Below are 13,771 nucleotides of genomic sequence, written 5' to 3'. Positions count from 1 at the left end.
TAACTAATGATTATTCTTCTTTCTTGTCATGAAACCATAGAATTCAGATCCGACAAATTACGCCTTGTAATGCAGTACCACAACCATCGGATGTATCTGTCGGAATGAGCGTGAAGCGACCACGCATGAACAAAATTTGAGTGTTGGTGACTTCCAAATTTTATCAAACCTACAAATGTTCTCCAAGATAACGACATATTATATCGACCAAGGGCAAGGAATAGGGATGGGATGGCAGGAAGGTGTATATTCCGCCATTCGTCTTCGCACCGGACGGATCGCCCCATGCTGTTATTCAAACGGTGCTAGGCTCACAGTGTCGTATGTTCCAGGAGGGACGACGAGAGACGAGGATGGAAAGTGACTGCAGCATATAGTAGCAGAAAGAGGGTAAGGTACACTGTCGAGGGACTCTCCCAGTGAATAGCACAAGTATCGCAAGCAGTATGCCCCGACGGCCTTGAGAATCTAAAACCTTGAGGTGTACGAACGAAGATTATGAACACAGGAACGTTTGAACAACAGAGGCCGTGTCACGTGTCACACCGTTTCTCTTCTCAAGCCCGCTCGTTTTTCCTGATGACGATGCGCTCCAGACTTCTTCTCTATTCACCTTCAATAGGCCAATTAACACCGCGCATCCCACTGAGGCCCTTCAGAGTCCAGAAAGACATCTCTCCATTCTACACACCTTGACGTGCAACACACATTGATGTCACAAGTATTTTGTTTGCAGACGCAACAGAATCTCTGTTCGAGTAACCCGAACCCGAACCCGACTCTCCTCTATATACTCAGCGAGATCTTCCCGAAACACATCTCTCTTGTCGACGCGACCCAACACACGACATCACCCGCATACGACGCGACTCGACATACAATATGACACGACCTCAGATATGACGCTACTCAAGGCTGGTCTCTTACAATGTGGATTCTATTTGGAAGACGATCGAACCATCACTGTAACGAGAGGGCATGCACACCATACCTGGTCTGCAATACATGTATCGCCTCTCGAAGGCTTTTCAATCCCTAGGCCGAGAACCCTGGCATTACCCACCCCATTCTTCCACCATCATCTCGTTAACCCAAACAGCCTACATATCAATCCGGTCATCATTTCTGAATATAACAGAGATGCGATGTATTTCAACGAGTGATATATCGTTTAACATCATCTCTCTGGATACCTGCTACTCGTCTAAGAAGGCCTACATAGTACAAACTCATTATCAACACCAGACACTGCCCGCCCATCCAACTTCTTTTCCATTCCGACAACGCACAAAGCGTCCCTTAAGTCTAGCGGTACCCGCACCGCGAGAATGAACCCGCCCGCCCTTCGCTGCCGAGCCTCGATCGCACTGCTTGGGAAAGCCTACTCCAGGGCTTTCGCCCATCGACTAGATTTCTCATTACTCGCTCCCGTATCCGCTGCACTATATCCTCCTCATTTGCCCTTTAACATATCTTCGTGTTCAACGCGCTTGGCAAGGGTACAAAGTTATGACGAAGTAGGGTATTCGCAACCCTAGCTTCAATAATGGGGTTCAAAGAGTTACGTCGCATTTAATCGGTAGATATTCTAAGGCGTGTAGGAAAACGAGCCTTAAAAGGAGCCTTAGTACTCGTTGCTACCTATCACCGATGATGCAAGTGCTTCGACATTAGTTCATATCGCTACACGATTACTTATGTGAAACCAGGATCGTGCATCTGGTACTCCCACATCAGAAAGATTCCCGAAGCCACGGACGACATCCTTGGCCTTCCTTGCGGCAAATGGACGGCTTCTGGAACCTGCAACGCTGATGGAAGAATTGCATGGAATTCGGTCCGCAACATCTACCGACGCCCGGCTTCCTGGCCAAGAGATAGAGCACCGTTAAAAGATTTTTCTCTGAACAGCGAAAGACGCAGACAGTAAGAACACACATAATTTAACGTTTCATTCAATACAAGCGATCCCCAACTTTTGGCGCCAACATATTTTTTCCATTCAAATCCCGAGGATTCCCACACACCCTGTCTACCCCATGGTGATCATATCAGATAAGACATGATAGGAATGCATTATCAGATAACTTACCCTGGGCCTGGGGTCAGCGGATCTCCGAAGTCCGATGGACCACGCGTAATCATATCAGATAACGTATTATCTGATAAGTCACCCTGATCCATCTCACTCTTACCCGAGCTCACCGGATAGACGCAAGGAATGCGACGGCAGAGGCGTTCGACCGCTGAGTGCTCTATCTATCACAGGGGGGCTGATTTGTGTGGCGTGCTTCGTCGCTAGTCGGACCTTGACCAGCGGATGGCCACATTTCAAGAAGTTGAGGAGGTGCTACGAGCTGCTAGGGTCCATTAATTTGAAGATAATTTTGGTGGGTGTTTTTTTTTTCTATTGATTTTCTTGGCGAAAATTTACCCTACAGATATAAAGTCCAGGCGAATTCCCCTTGATCACAACCTACCCACCACCTCCAAGGAATCAATATGACTCTCTCCTTCGAGGATATTTCCAATCCAGTCATTGCTGCTGTTACCCCTACCTCACCTCTAGAGAAAGCCAAGCGCATCGCACGTCAAAACCAGAGCTCGATCCAAATATGGTATTTTCTGGCATCCTTCATCTTCATGATCTCCGTCATCAATTGTATCGACATTGTCTTTGCGTATTTTCGTGCGAGGCGTCAACGGCGAAGACTCGCTCAAACGTCCTCGACAAGTTTGTCGCTTCGTGGCTCAATCGATTTGTTACGTCTCCCGCTGGCCTTGACCGATACGTTTCGGGCATTGTCGTTCCGTTGGACAATTCCTATTGGCCGTTCATACTCGCTGAACGTGATGCAAGTCATCTTGACGGGAATATATATCGCCGCTTTATATTCCTGGTCATTGATAAATAGTAAGTCTAGCGCTTCATTCCCCCCCCCCAAAAAAACAATTGCTAAATAAAAATCAACAATCAATAGGTGATTTGAAACCGGGGCAAAAGGCTGTCCCGAGAGACTGGGCTAACACTACTGGAAGAGTCGCCGCCGTTCAACTTCCACTTATCGTCGGTTTGGGAATGAAAAATAATCTTATTTCATGTGAGTAAACAGACCTCTAGTTTAGACGAGGCAGTAGCTTATCAAGTCCAGTGTTGACAGGAGTTAGTTTTGATAAGGTAAACTACATCCATATCTGCAGCCTCCAGGATATTGATCGATCGATATAACGCGTTAGCTCAATTACTTACATAGCATGGCATCTCGCGTGGTGATGGTTCTTATTTGGCTCCACGCAGCAACATGGGTACGTCATGCGTTTTTAAAATCTTCCACTACATCTTAGACGCCACATCGAATAATCAGGCTTCGTTGGGGTGAGTCTACCAGCCGTCAGTGTCAAAGCCAGATACTTACATTTTTATTTCGAAAAGAATGGTTGGAGACAAATCCATCATACATCCGGACGTTCAAGCTGGTGTACTTGCGGCCATCGCTCTTACTTTATTGTGTATCGTATGGATTCGACCAGTCAGAAGCAAGGCATACGAAATTTTCTTAGTCGCCCACCTCATTTTTGCCTTGTACGTCGAGTCGTTGATGTTAAACGATACAAAATGCTCACATTATCTCGCCCAATAGTATGATCATTCTCACCTCATACTTCCATCTTAAAAGACGGAAGTGAGTATAACTTCCATCATTTTAATCGACAGGGACGCTCAACTTGCTTTTTAAGTTCAGGTGAACTCGTCTGGCCTGCGATGGTCTTATGGGCGCTAGACAGGGTTATCCGTTTCGGTCGTCTCGCTATCTCATTCTTCACGGGAAGAAGCGCATCGACCACGGAGTCGCCACCCGAACCCACTCCAAGAATAGCATCAAGTCCAAAAATAGAATTGCTCCCTGGTCATTTGATCCGACTCACCACGACCACACCGAAATTCTTTCGCTGGCGTCCCGGACAAAGCGCATATCTTACCCTTCCCAAAATCTCTCGCACCCCTTTAGAGGGTCACCCATTCACCATTTCGACGATTGATACGGATTCCTCACAGAATTCTGAGTTGAAATTTTTGATTCAAGTTCGAAAAGGTTTCACAAAACGACTTTATGATGCGGATGAGACCAAAACTATTGGTACGATATTAGTGGATGGACCTTATAGTACCCCACCGCGATTGGTGGGATATGATTCTATCTTGCTGATTGCCGGAGGTACGGGAGTTTCGTTCGCATTGCCCTTGATGCTGGATGTAGTTGAGTGAGTCGTGGCCAATATTTTGTCGCTTTGAAAGATGCTAACGAGATTATTGAAGGCGATCAAAGAACAATGGAATTGTATGTAGAAGGCTCACCCTTGTATGGGCCGTACGTCAGCTTGGTGAGAATACCTCTCTTCATCCAACGATTAAGTTTTTTTATTTCATTCTTCTCTTTTCCAGAGCATATCGCATGGATCGAAGACGACCTTTTGGACGCACTGAAAGATATTCCTGCCAACCTCACCATCAATATTCATATCTTCGTCGCTTCGGAACAAAATGATATCGAAGATGACCCTGAAAAATTAGACGACGATACTCTTTCCAAGGCCGAGAAAGAGAACGGCAGCAACTCAGACATTAACGAAAAGTATAACGTTTCAAGTCGTATCTCTTCTCTACCCATGATCAAAGTCTATCAAGAACGAGCAGATTTCTCTACGTTCATCAAAGATGAGGTAGCACAGGCGCACGATTGTATGTCTGTGAATGGTATGTGTCCCTCATCTTTTGAATACGACAAAAATTGAATGAGATATCTTTTCTTTCGCATATTAGTCTGTGGGTCGGAAAAGATGAACCGCATGGTTCGAGAATCGATTCGCACCCCTCGAATGGCCGATATCCTCCGAGGTGGTCCAACAATTTCTCTACACGTGGAGTCCTTCGAAAATGCTGTAAGAGTTTATTCGTTTTGAGGCGACTGTTGTACTTACATTTTATTCGCCAAGTGACCAAAAACAATCGGGATGTGCTTAATAATGCCAGGCCGGTTTATTTCGGTTAGGAACCACGGACACGATTTTAAACAATGGTTTTTTACTTTCTTGTCATAGAACCGCAGAAAACAAAACAAATACTTTCCGTCTTGTAATGTATGCGAAAACGATCGGATGTATCTCTCCAAAATGTTGTATTTAATTCGAATGGCCGTAGAGCGATCACACAAGAAGATACGAGTTTAGATGACAGAAAAGCACAATTAGCACAATCTAAGAACATACCGGGATAATATCACATACGAATATGTATATTCTTTTACAGAAACATACAATTCAATAATAGGCGAAGAGGAGGAAGAGTAACGAAACAAAAAGAAACGACTATACACGTATATAACGTACAAATACGACCATATGAAACACGAGGGGAGACGAGAGGCAGGGAGAGATACGAGGATCAGCGGAATTTAAAACAGAAGAGCAAATGTGTTGTTTCTTGGTGTAGACATGAAAGAACGAACTGAAAGATGATGACTTTCTTTTTTAGAGATTATTTTGAAATCGGTACATTCCATCCGAGCCCAGCAAACGAAGAATAACGAACTGTAAGAAGGAGCAAGAGGAAGACGAGTTATACTGGGCCATAATTCCCTACAATAAATATAAAGGTCAGACACAGCTGTACACCCACACGTTCAGACTTACAGATCCTAGCCTCACGATCCCCACTTCCAGTTGCCAAAATGCCTCCCGCTGGGCTCAAACCAACCGAAATTACTATTCCGGTCTGAGCAATCGCAGAGAAACATGAAGACGAAACCACATACCGGAATTTTTGTGACCTTGAAGCCTGCACTGCACGACCGCATTCTTCGCATCCCAAAACTGCACACCACGATCTTTGGAACCTGAAACGACCCACTGTCCATCATGCGAAACCGCCACACTCAATACGTAATCCTGCAGACCCACGTCAGGCAAAAAAAAAAAAAAGGAAAGGAAGGGGAGAGAAAACGCACCTTGTGCCCATTGAAATTCATCGTACAGGGACTTCCTTTTTCATCTCTCTTCCCATCCTTGGCCCTCTTCACGAGCGCAGCACTAGGCCCTCCTCCCCCACCAAGAGCACTGACATCCCAATATTTCAACGTCTTATCCAGACTCCCGCTCACAAGTCCCTTCCCATCAGGCGTGAAAGCGACGCTGTAAACGCTATCCCTATGCCCTCTCAGCCTCTCTACCAACACTCCTGTAGCGACGTCCCAGATCCGTACGACGGTGTCTAGACTTCCAGCGGCGACATATTGTCCATTCGGACTGATAGCCACTGATGTCACGCCCGCATCGTTATTCAAAGAATCATGATCGTTGATAGTCAGGACCTTTGACGTTCCATCGACCATATCCCAAATCCTTGCTGTTTTGTCACCGGATCCAGAAACAATAAGACGACCATCAGTTGAGAAATCCAATGAGTAAATTTCTTGTTGGTGACCATCAAACACATTGCGAATCCGTTTCTTGCCGATATCCCAAATCTATCATCGTGTTATGAGTGTTTGGAAAGAGATGCTGCAATAAGTGAATCTTACACGGATTTGTTTATCCTCTGCTCCTGTTGCAAGGAACTTGCCGTCAGGACTGAAACACACGCTTCGAATGTAGAGATCTCCAGATTTCCCGGCAGCTTCATCGACCAGAACACTAGCAATAGTGTTATCAGAGTGAATGAATTGAGACTCGGAGAAGCCGATGGCTGACATACCATGTCTTCTGACCCGTTTTAGTATCGTAGATCTGAGCCGTTCGGTTGCATCCCGTCGCGAGATATTTGCCATCAGCCGAGAATCTGACGCAGCAAACAACACTACGAACGACCAATCAGAACGGAGACAACACGCGACATGTGCTAACGCACCTTTCGTGCATCAAGGTGTGCACCAAGGAGACATCAAGCTGCCGCTTGACTTTGGGGTTGAAGATCGCGAACCAATCTGTTCCTTCCTTTTTCAAGCCAGGTGCCACGGTGTGTATGTCAAGATCATCCGGGAAACCTTGATTGGCACCCGCAGGAGGGCCAATGGCTCCGATACCTGAACCCGCTGTGGGTGGACCTGAAGATGAGCTAGAGAGAGGAGGTGAGCGAATAAAAGGGCGTTGACCAGCAAAAAAAGATGAATTCTGGGGTTCTGCATGCAATCCAAGCCCTGCTTCCTTCAGAATGACAGAGGTCGCGGGACCAGACGGAAGACCCGAATGCAAAAATCGGTACCTCCACTGTGACACCCCATCATCCGGGTCGACAAACGCGAGTTCCACATAACATAATCCGGTCGAGTCAAAGAACACGATAGCTAGTTGATCTGGACAGTTTATGAAACATCTGAAAAGACGTTGCAAACAGAAATGGCAATCTTCGACGTTCCAGCGTGTTTCTGAGAGGCATTTCCAGTGGGATTTGTTGCCCGTGACAATATTAGATCGGGGGATATCTACTAGTGAGGCGTCCTCAGAATCTTGATTCGCATTTACGTCATCTTCATATCTTCCAAATGTCGTTTTCCATCCTTCCCACTCCTGCAATATATATCCTGCTGACTTCCTATGCTATATGCGCTTCAATTTAGTGACCTGAGAGTCGCAAAACTTCAACTGACGTTGCAAGACGGATTCCACGAATGAGATATTATGGCATTCGTCCCGAAGGGAGTAATAAATTGCAGCTCAATTCGTCCGCAGATCGCAGCATAATCTAGTGTCTTAAGGGCCACTTGCTTCAGAATGCCAAGCTCGGACAGTTCACGACGGAAATCATCCTTATTGGAAGTTTCAGCATTGATGATTAACAGAGCATGAAACACTTACGAAAGCAAAATCTAGCAATTTGTAAAATGGAAAATAGATGCGAGGCGCGGCGAAGCATCTTGTCAACACCCGGAAGCAGGATGTATTCAAAAAGGCTTTGTGGCGAGAAACAAATCGGTCGGAAATGGCAGTAATTGCACTGCGGTACAACTCGACCTTGATTTCGTCGTCGGTCTTCTCAAAGTGCCCATCACCAGGCCAAGAAAGTGTTATGTTGTCACAACCGGTGCCAGGTCCGACTTTCAGATAACCATATTCCCGACACTGGATGACTTCACCACTATCCTCATCTCCGGAGCCATCGAGAACCTCCTCTGCTACCCGCAATGAAATCTGAGCCATGAGCTCATTAGCTTCCTGCTGCATGTCAGGGGAAAATCGGGATCGTTCGAAGTCGCCTAGATAGTCATCAAACGATTTGTGGAAAAACTTGAAGGAGGTCTTGTCAGCTTCGCTAGGAATAGGAACCTTCACGATGGAGTATATATGACGAACGGCGCCATAAGCAGCGTGCCGGGTCAATCCCAGAAGGTTACATTGCGAGCGAAATTTATTCGCACCCCAACGCCAATACCGCTGTGGGAGTAGTAGCTTCCTGGTGTTAACCATCACATCATGTGGAACCTTGGAGAGAATCCTCTCGTACAAGGCATCGAGTGGAGCCAGAGGGTGGTCTCTTCTCGACCTATCGCGTTTTGGACCCGCATCAATGGCCATGAGTACATCAAGGAGCTGAGAGGCTGGATCTTGATAATGCGGGTCGTCGATGTATTTTACTACTATTGAGGCATACGCGAATAGCCCTCCCGAGGCTGTAGTAATCTTCAGTAAATCAAGTTTGGAGGGCCACTCCGCTTCATATTGTAGTGTAGGATATGCGAGTTTGACCTTCTCAAGCTCATCGCCGAGGTATAAATCAACATCTTGACGCCCCTCCTCTGAATCTACCGCAACGTCCTCCTTTGTATATGCTGGCGCAACCTCGGGCTTGTCAAAGAACAAAGTGATGATGGGCTCTGGGCGACTGGCAACAATCCATACGACCGGAGACGTAGGATATTGGATGCAGAAGTTCGAGATTAGCTCGAGCAGCTCTCGCTGTGTGAGAGGATTGCTGCATTCATCAAGGCCATCAATGAGAATGACGAATCGATGCGGATAATTGACTAAGTGGCGGATGAATGGTTCAACTATGAACTTATTGAACTGGGCTGGTAGCGCCCTTCGAAGGAGAGCTGGATCTCTGGCGACTTCGTTCCGGATGAAATCACAATAAGGCTTGCACTTGGCCGCGAGTTGATATGCAATGGTCGTGAAAGTTTTAGATCCATCTTTACGATCGTCGACGGCAAAGAATAACGAAGCGACGATAACATGGGGAGCCTTTTCAGCGACGATCTGCATAACGGCCGACTTTCCAACTCCAGCGTAGCCGACTATCCAACGCATTCTTTCTTTGCCATTCTGGGCAATGAAATCCAAGCACCGTTGTATTATCGCTAGCCGAGTTCCTGGGTGACATCGCGGGGGTGGATAACGGTCGGAAGAATCAAACTCAGCTCCACGTATCGTCTCCTGTAGAAGTTCCTTCATAACTGACGGAGATACCAGTAAGGACAAGTTCAATTGATATACGATGGGAGCACTCCTTACTTACAGTTGTCTGAATTGGAGTTGATGTCGACAAACGTATTGATACCATTTATAGAAAAATCATGGGATTGATTGAACATGCCTTCGCCTTGCGGGGGCAAACCGGGTGCTTTGCCTTTTCCCCATGCATGAGTACTAGTGGAAGGCTGGGCGGGTTGGGGACTCGGCGATGAATAAGCGGGTACGGGATCGGTGAAGAAACCGATTGACCCTGGTTGACGGTACGCAGGCGAGCGAGAGACTTCCGCAGGATTAGCTGGCACGGCGCCCAGTCTTTGTGTATCATCCTCGATCGAAGGAGAATGCTGACGGGAAGATGGATGGCGTAGAAACACCGTAGGAGAGAAGGCATTAGAAAAATGATTCTTAAAGCGAGCAACCCGAGCCGAGATACGATTCGTATGGCCAGGCGAGGAGTTGCCTGACATCCTGTAGGACGAGGGAAGGAATGATGGGAGTAACTCATGTGACCCCAGTAATGCTTCTGATGGCGGTTTAAACGTTTATGTCTCCGAAATTATGGACCGTTCATGAATGGTTCATGAAGCGGGTACCCAGATGAACGGCCTTTTGTAAGTAGATCTCGACTGCTTCGGACGAAGCAAATGACGAGGGAAATCTGCCTCTTGGATCTAGTCTGAGGCAGGCTGCTATCCAAGTCTCGTTTTTGGATTCGTGTAGAGTTGTCGGCGAATGCATTGTAGTATGCCGTACAAACTCAAAATTCCCATACTTGTGATGCGGCATGTCCCGAACGATCGGTCGTATCGCTTTAAAATACCCCGACTAAACATCCCGACAGCCATGCCTTTTATTGATCTCAATTCCGTTTTCATACGCGTTCTTCTTTTGAAGACCCAATGTGTCACCTTCGAAATATTACGGCTCCATTTTCCGTGTCACACAGATACAAATACATAAAATATTCATTACGCACCAACACAGAATGTGCACAAAAAAGCAAAACAAAGAAAGGAGTATATACGTATAGAATGCAAAAGTACGACCATAACAAAACACACTGAGAGGGATACGATAGTGGATGACCTTCCGTAGAGTTTAGAAACACAGAATATCGTCTAGACCTTATTTCTTTTGAAACTCCGAAGTGTTGATAATATTTTATTCAACCGTAGACATCCGGAATAATCTGGAGTTCCGTAAAAATAGCTTACCCCGTGTCACAAGACTTGCCATGGCCCATCACTTTGATATCTATGACCGCGACCGACCGCTTTGCGATGCATACAACAATACGATGCAAGTTTCAATAATTCACCAGATGCAAATGCTCGAAGAGGAGGACATATTGGCCCTCGCAGCTGCTGGCATTGTTAGATACCAGTAATTGAGAGTCAAGACCTTTGTAATGTGCATTTTTCCGTGCTGGGAGTTTGAATGGTCTGAATGAACACCATCTATGGTACTAAGGTTGTGATACAATGGTTCTTGTAAGTCGTAATAGGACAAATCTTATGAGCATTGCAACACATGCACTTTATCTTTCCAAGTCAAGTGAACGGCGGGGCGAGTCCCTGCAGGATTGATCCGAATTTACGATATTGGATCACCGGCATGACGCGAATGAGGTATATTTATGGCTCAAAAGTCTGGAAGGGGGGTCAGTAGGCCTCTTCTAGATTCTAGTCTGGAATGAGGTCGGTTTCAAGATCCGCTCACGTTGGGTCCTGATTTGGTCATCGGCATGTCCGGCGAGGACCCTTAATTTAATCTAGAAAATATTTCTATGTTTCTAAACTCTACGGAAGGTCACCCAGTCAATCAGCAGGATCCAGACGAGAAAAGTAAATAACATGTTTTTTTTCGGTGAGGACACACAAAAGAACACAAGAACAAACTGGATTTTGTGAAAGAAAAAGAAATTATTTTGTGATTAAAGATCGACAAATTTTCGTCCTCTTCTTATTGATACCTTCGATCTCAACCCAAGAAACAACGAAAATCGAACAAAAGAATGATGGAAAGGAGAGAAATAGATGTGTTATAGTACTGAACTATAGCTCCCTGTAGAGAAAGATAAAAGTCAGAGACGAGGCCACAACCTGTAGTCGTATACGCACAAATTCTAGCTTGCCAATCCCCACTTCCAGTTGCCAAGCTTCCCGCCGGGCTCAAATCGATTGAATTAACTATTCCGGTCTGAGAAATCGCAGAGAGACGTGAAGACGAAACCACGCACCGGAATTCTTGTGACCTTGAAGCATACACTGCACAACCGCATTCTTCGCATCCCAAAACTGCACACCACGATCTTTGGAACCTGAAACGACCCACCGTCCATCATGCGAAGCTGCCACACTCAATACGTAATCCTTCCGACCCACGTCAGGCAAGAAACAAAAAGGAAGGGGAGAGAAAACGCACCTTGTGTCCAGTGAAATTCATGGTACAACGATTTCCTTCATCATATCCCGTCTCATAAATACCATTCATCATAGGCCGTCGTCTCTGCCTACGACCAAGGGCCTCAACATTCCAATATTTCAACGTCTTATCCAGACTCCCACTCACAAGTCCCTTCCAATCAGGCGTGAAAGCGACACTGTAAACGCTATCACTATGCCCTTTCAGGCTTTCCACTAACGCTCCACTACGTATATTCCAGATCCGCACAATAGTGTCCAGACTTCCAGCGGCGACATATTGTCCATTCGGACTGATAGCCACTGATGTAATGCCCGCGTTGCTATGTGAAGGACCAAGATCTTCGATAGTCAAAAACTTTGAAGTTCCATCAACCATATCCCAAATCCCGATGCTTCCATCGGACCCGGAAACAAGATGACGACCGCCAGGTGAAAATTTCAAGGAGTCGATTTCTTGTTGGTGACCATCAAACACGTTTCGAATCCGTTTCTTGCCAATGTCCCAAATCTATCATCGTCTTGTAAGTGTTTGAAAAGAGATGCAACAATAGGTGATTCTTACACGGATTTGTTTATCCTCTGCTCCCGTTGCAAGGAACTTGCCGTCAGGACTGAAACACACGCTTCGAATATAGAGATCTCCAGATTTCCCGGTAGCTTCATCGACCAGAACACTAGTAATAATGTTATCAATGTGAATGAATTGAGACTCGGAGAAGCCGATGGCTGACATACCATGTCTTCTGACCCGTCTTAGTATCGTAAATTTGCGCCGTTCGGTTACATCCCGTCGCGAGATATTTGCCATTAGCCGAGAATCTGACGCAGCAAACAACACTACGAATGACCGATCAGAACGGAGACAGCACGCAACATGTGTTAACGCACCTTTCGTGCATCAAGGTGTGCACCAAGGAAACATCAAGCCGCCTCTTGACTTTGGGGTTGAAGATCACGAACCAATCTGTTCCCTCCTTCTTCAAGTCAGGTGCCACGGTGCGTATGTCAAGATCATCGGAGAAGCCTTGATTGGCACCCGCAGCAGGGTCAACGGCTCCGACACCTGGACCCGTTGTAGGGTAATCAGAAGTTGAATTAAGTGAAAAAGATTGGATAGGAATCAACGAGTAAGACGAGTCGAGAGATTGCGTTCCGAAGTTGAAACTGCAAAAATCGAAGCTGTATGGATGTGTAGCGGGAAAAGCTGAGCTCCTATGTCCTGCATGGCCTGTGGGCATCGAGATGACAGAAACCGCGGGACCGGATGGAAGACCCGAATGTAAAAACCGGTACCTCCACTGCGACACCCCATCATCCGGGTCAACGAACGCCAATTCTACATAACATAATCCAGTCGAGTCAAAGAACACAGTAGCTGGTAGATCTGGACTGTCAATAAAAAGACGGAAAAGACGCCGCAAGCAGAAATGGCAATTTTCAACGTTCCAACGTGTTTCTGAGAGGCATCCCCAGTGAGATTTGTTGCCTTCAACAATACTGGACCGAGGAATGTCTATGAGGTCAGCTTCGGGACCCTGGCTCGAATCCACGTCTTCTTCGTATCTGCCAAACGTGGTTTTCGTTCCCCACCACAGCCGCCCTCCCAAAACATGCACTGGAGTTGATTTATGCTGCATAGGTTTAGATTCATTCCATTGGACAATTGAAATACTATGGCTCACTTTGCAAACCGGACTCGATGGGTAAATGAATCTGAAATTCGTACCGGTGGGATCCATACGTTGCAACTCGATTCGTCCGCAGATTGCTGCATAATCTAATGTCTTGAGAGACACTTGCTTCAGAACGCCAAGCTCGGCAAGCTCATTCCGGAAATCGTCCTTATCGGAAGTTCAACATTGGCGATAAAAAGAGCATGA

The 13,771-nt window shown here is 46.3% G+C and overlaps 5 protein-coding genes across 5 annotated transcripts; 2 read left to right on the top strand and 3 right to left on the bottom strand.

The window, feature by feature from the left end:
• Nucleotides 1–2,502: 2,502 nt before the first annotated feature.
• Nucleotides 2,503–4,962, top strand: AGABI2DRAFT_120020 (hypothetical protein; the record flags this gene model as incomplete). The annotated part of the gene is made up of 11 exons (XM_006463134.1): nucleotides 2,503–2,914; nucleotides 2,982–3,101; nucleotides 3,153–3,178; nucleotides 3,255–3,306; nucleotides 3,346–3,376; nucleotides 3,434–3,583; nucleotides 3,642–3,683; nucleotides 3,739–4,263; nucleotides 4,319–4,383; nucleotides 4,445–4,756; nucleotides 4,823–4,962. The coding sequence occupies 11 exons, from the start codon at nucleotides 2,503–2,505 to the stop codon at nucleotides 4,960–4,962; spliced, it is 1,875 nt and encodes a 624-aa protein (XP_006463197.1).
• Nucleotides 4,963–5,617: 655 nt separating this feature from the next.
• On the bottom strand, nucleotides 5,618–7,035 carry AGABI2DRAFT_73843 (hypothetical protein; the record flags this gene model as incomplete). Its single annotated transcript, XM_006463133.1, has 6 exons — nucleotides 5,618–5,763; nucleotides 5,814–5,946; nucleotides 6,006–6,524; nucleotides 6,579–6,690; nucleotides 6,752–6,853; nucleotides 6,905–7,035. Coding segments are annotated over 6 exons (1,143 nt in total), but the record flags the coding sequence as incomplete, so codon positions are not given.
• A 740-nt stretch (nucleotides 7,036–7,775) lies between these two features.
• Nucleotides 7,776–8,116, top strand: AGABI2DRAFT_137665 (hypothetical protein). The gene is made up of 2 exons (XM_006463132.1): nucleotides 7,776–7,802; nucleotides 7,852–8,116. Exon 2 carries the CDS (start codon nucleotides 7,889–7,891, stop codon nucleotides 8,099–8,101), a length of 213 nt encoding a protein of 70 aa, XP_006463195.1. The 5' UTR covers nucleotides 7,776–7,802; nucleotides 7,852–7,888; the 3' UTR covers nucleotides 8,102–8,116.
• A 446-nt stretch (nucleotides 8,117–8,562) lies between these two features.
• Nucleotides 8,563–9,255, bottom strand: AGABI2DRAFT_207859 (hypothetical protein; the record flags this gene model as incomplete). The annotated part of the gene is made up of 1 exon (XM_006463131.1): nucleotides 8,563–9,255. A coding segment is annotated over one exon (693 nt), but the record flags the coding sequence as incomplete, so codon positions are not given.
• A 2,118-nt stretch (nucleotides 9,256–11,373) lies between these two features.
• Nucleotides 11,374–13,129, bottom strand: AGABI2DRAFT_207857 (hypothetical protein; the record flags this gene model as incomplete). The annotated part of the gene is made up of 7 exons (XM_006463130.1): nucleotides 11,374–11,529; nucleotides 11,586–11,654; nucleotides 11,705–11,837; nucleotides 11,890–12,399; nucleotides 12,454–12,565; nucleotides 12,627–12,728; nucleotides 12,780–13,129. 7 exons carry the CDS (start codon nucleotides 13,127–13,129, stop codon nucleotides 11,507–11,509), a joined length of 1,299 nt encoding a protein of 432 aa, XP_006463193.1. The 3' UTR covers nucleotides 11,374–11,506.
• Nucleotides 13,130–13,771: the final 642 nt, after the last annotated feature.

The sequence above is a fragment of the Agaricus bisporus genome (assembly GCF_000300575.1).
Source record: "Agaricus bisporus var. bisporus H97 unplaced genomic scaffold AGABI2scaffold_8, whole genome shotgun sequence".
NCBI classification, from domain to species: domain Eukaryota; kingdom Fungi; phylum Basidiomycota; class Agaricomycetes; order Agaricales; family Agaricaceae; genus Agaricus; species Agaricus bisporus.
Note: the sequence above shows the minus strand (reverse complement) of the source record. Positions and strands in the feature narration are given on the sequence as shown.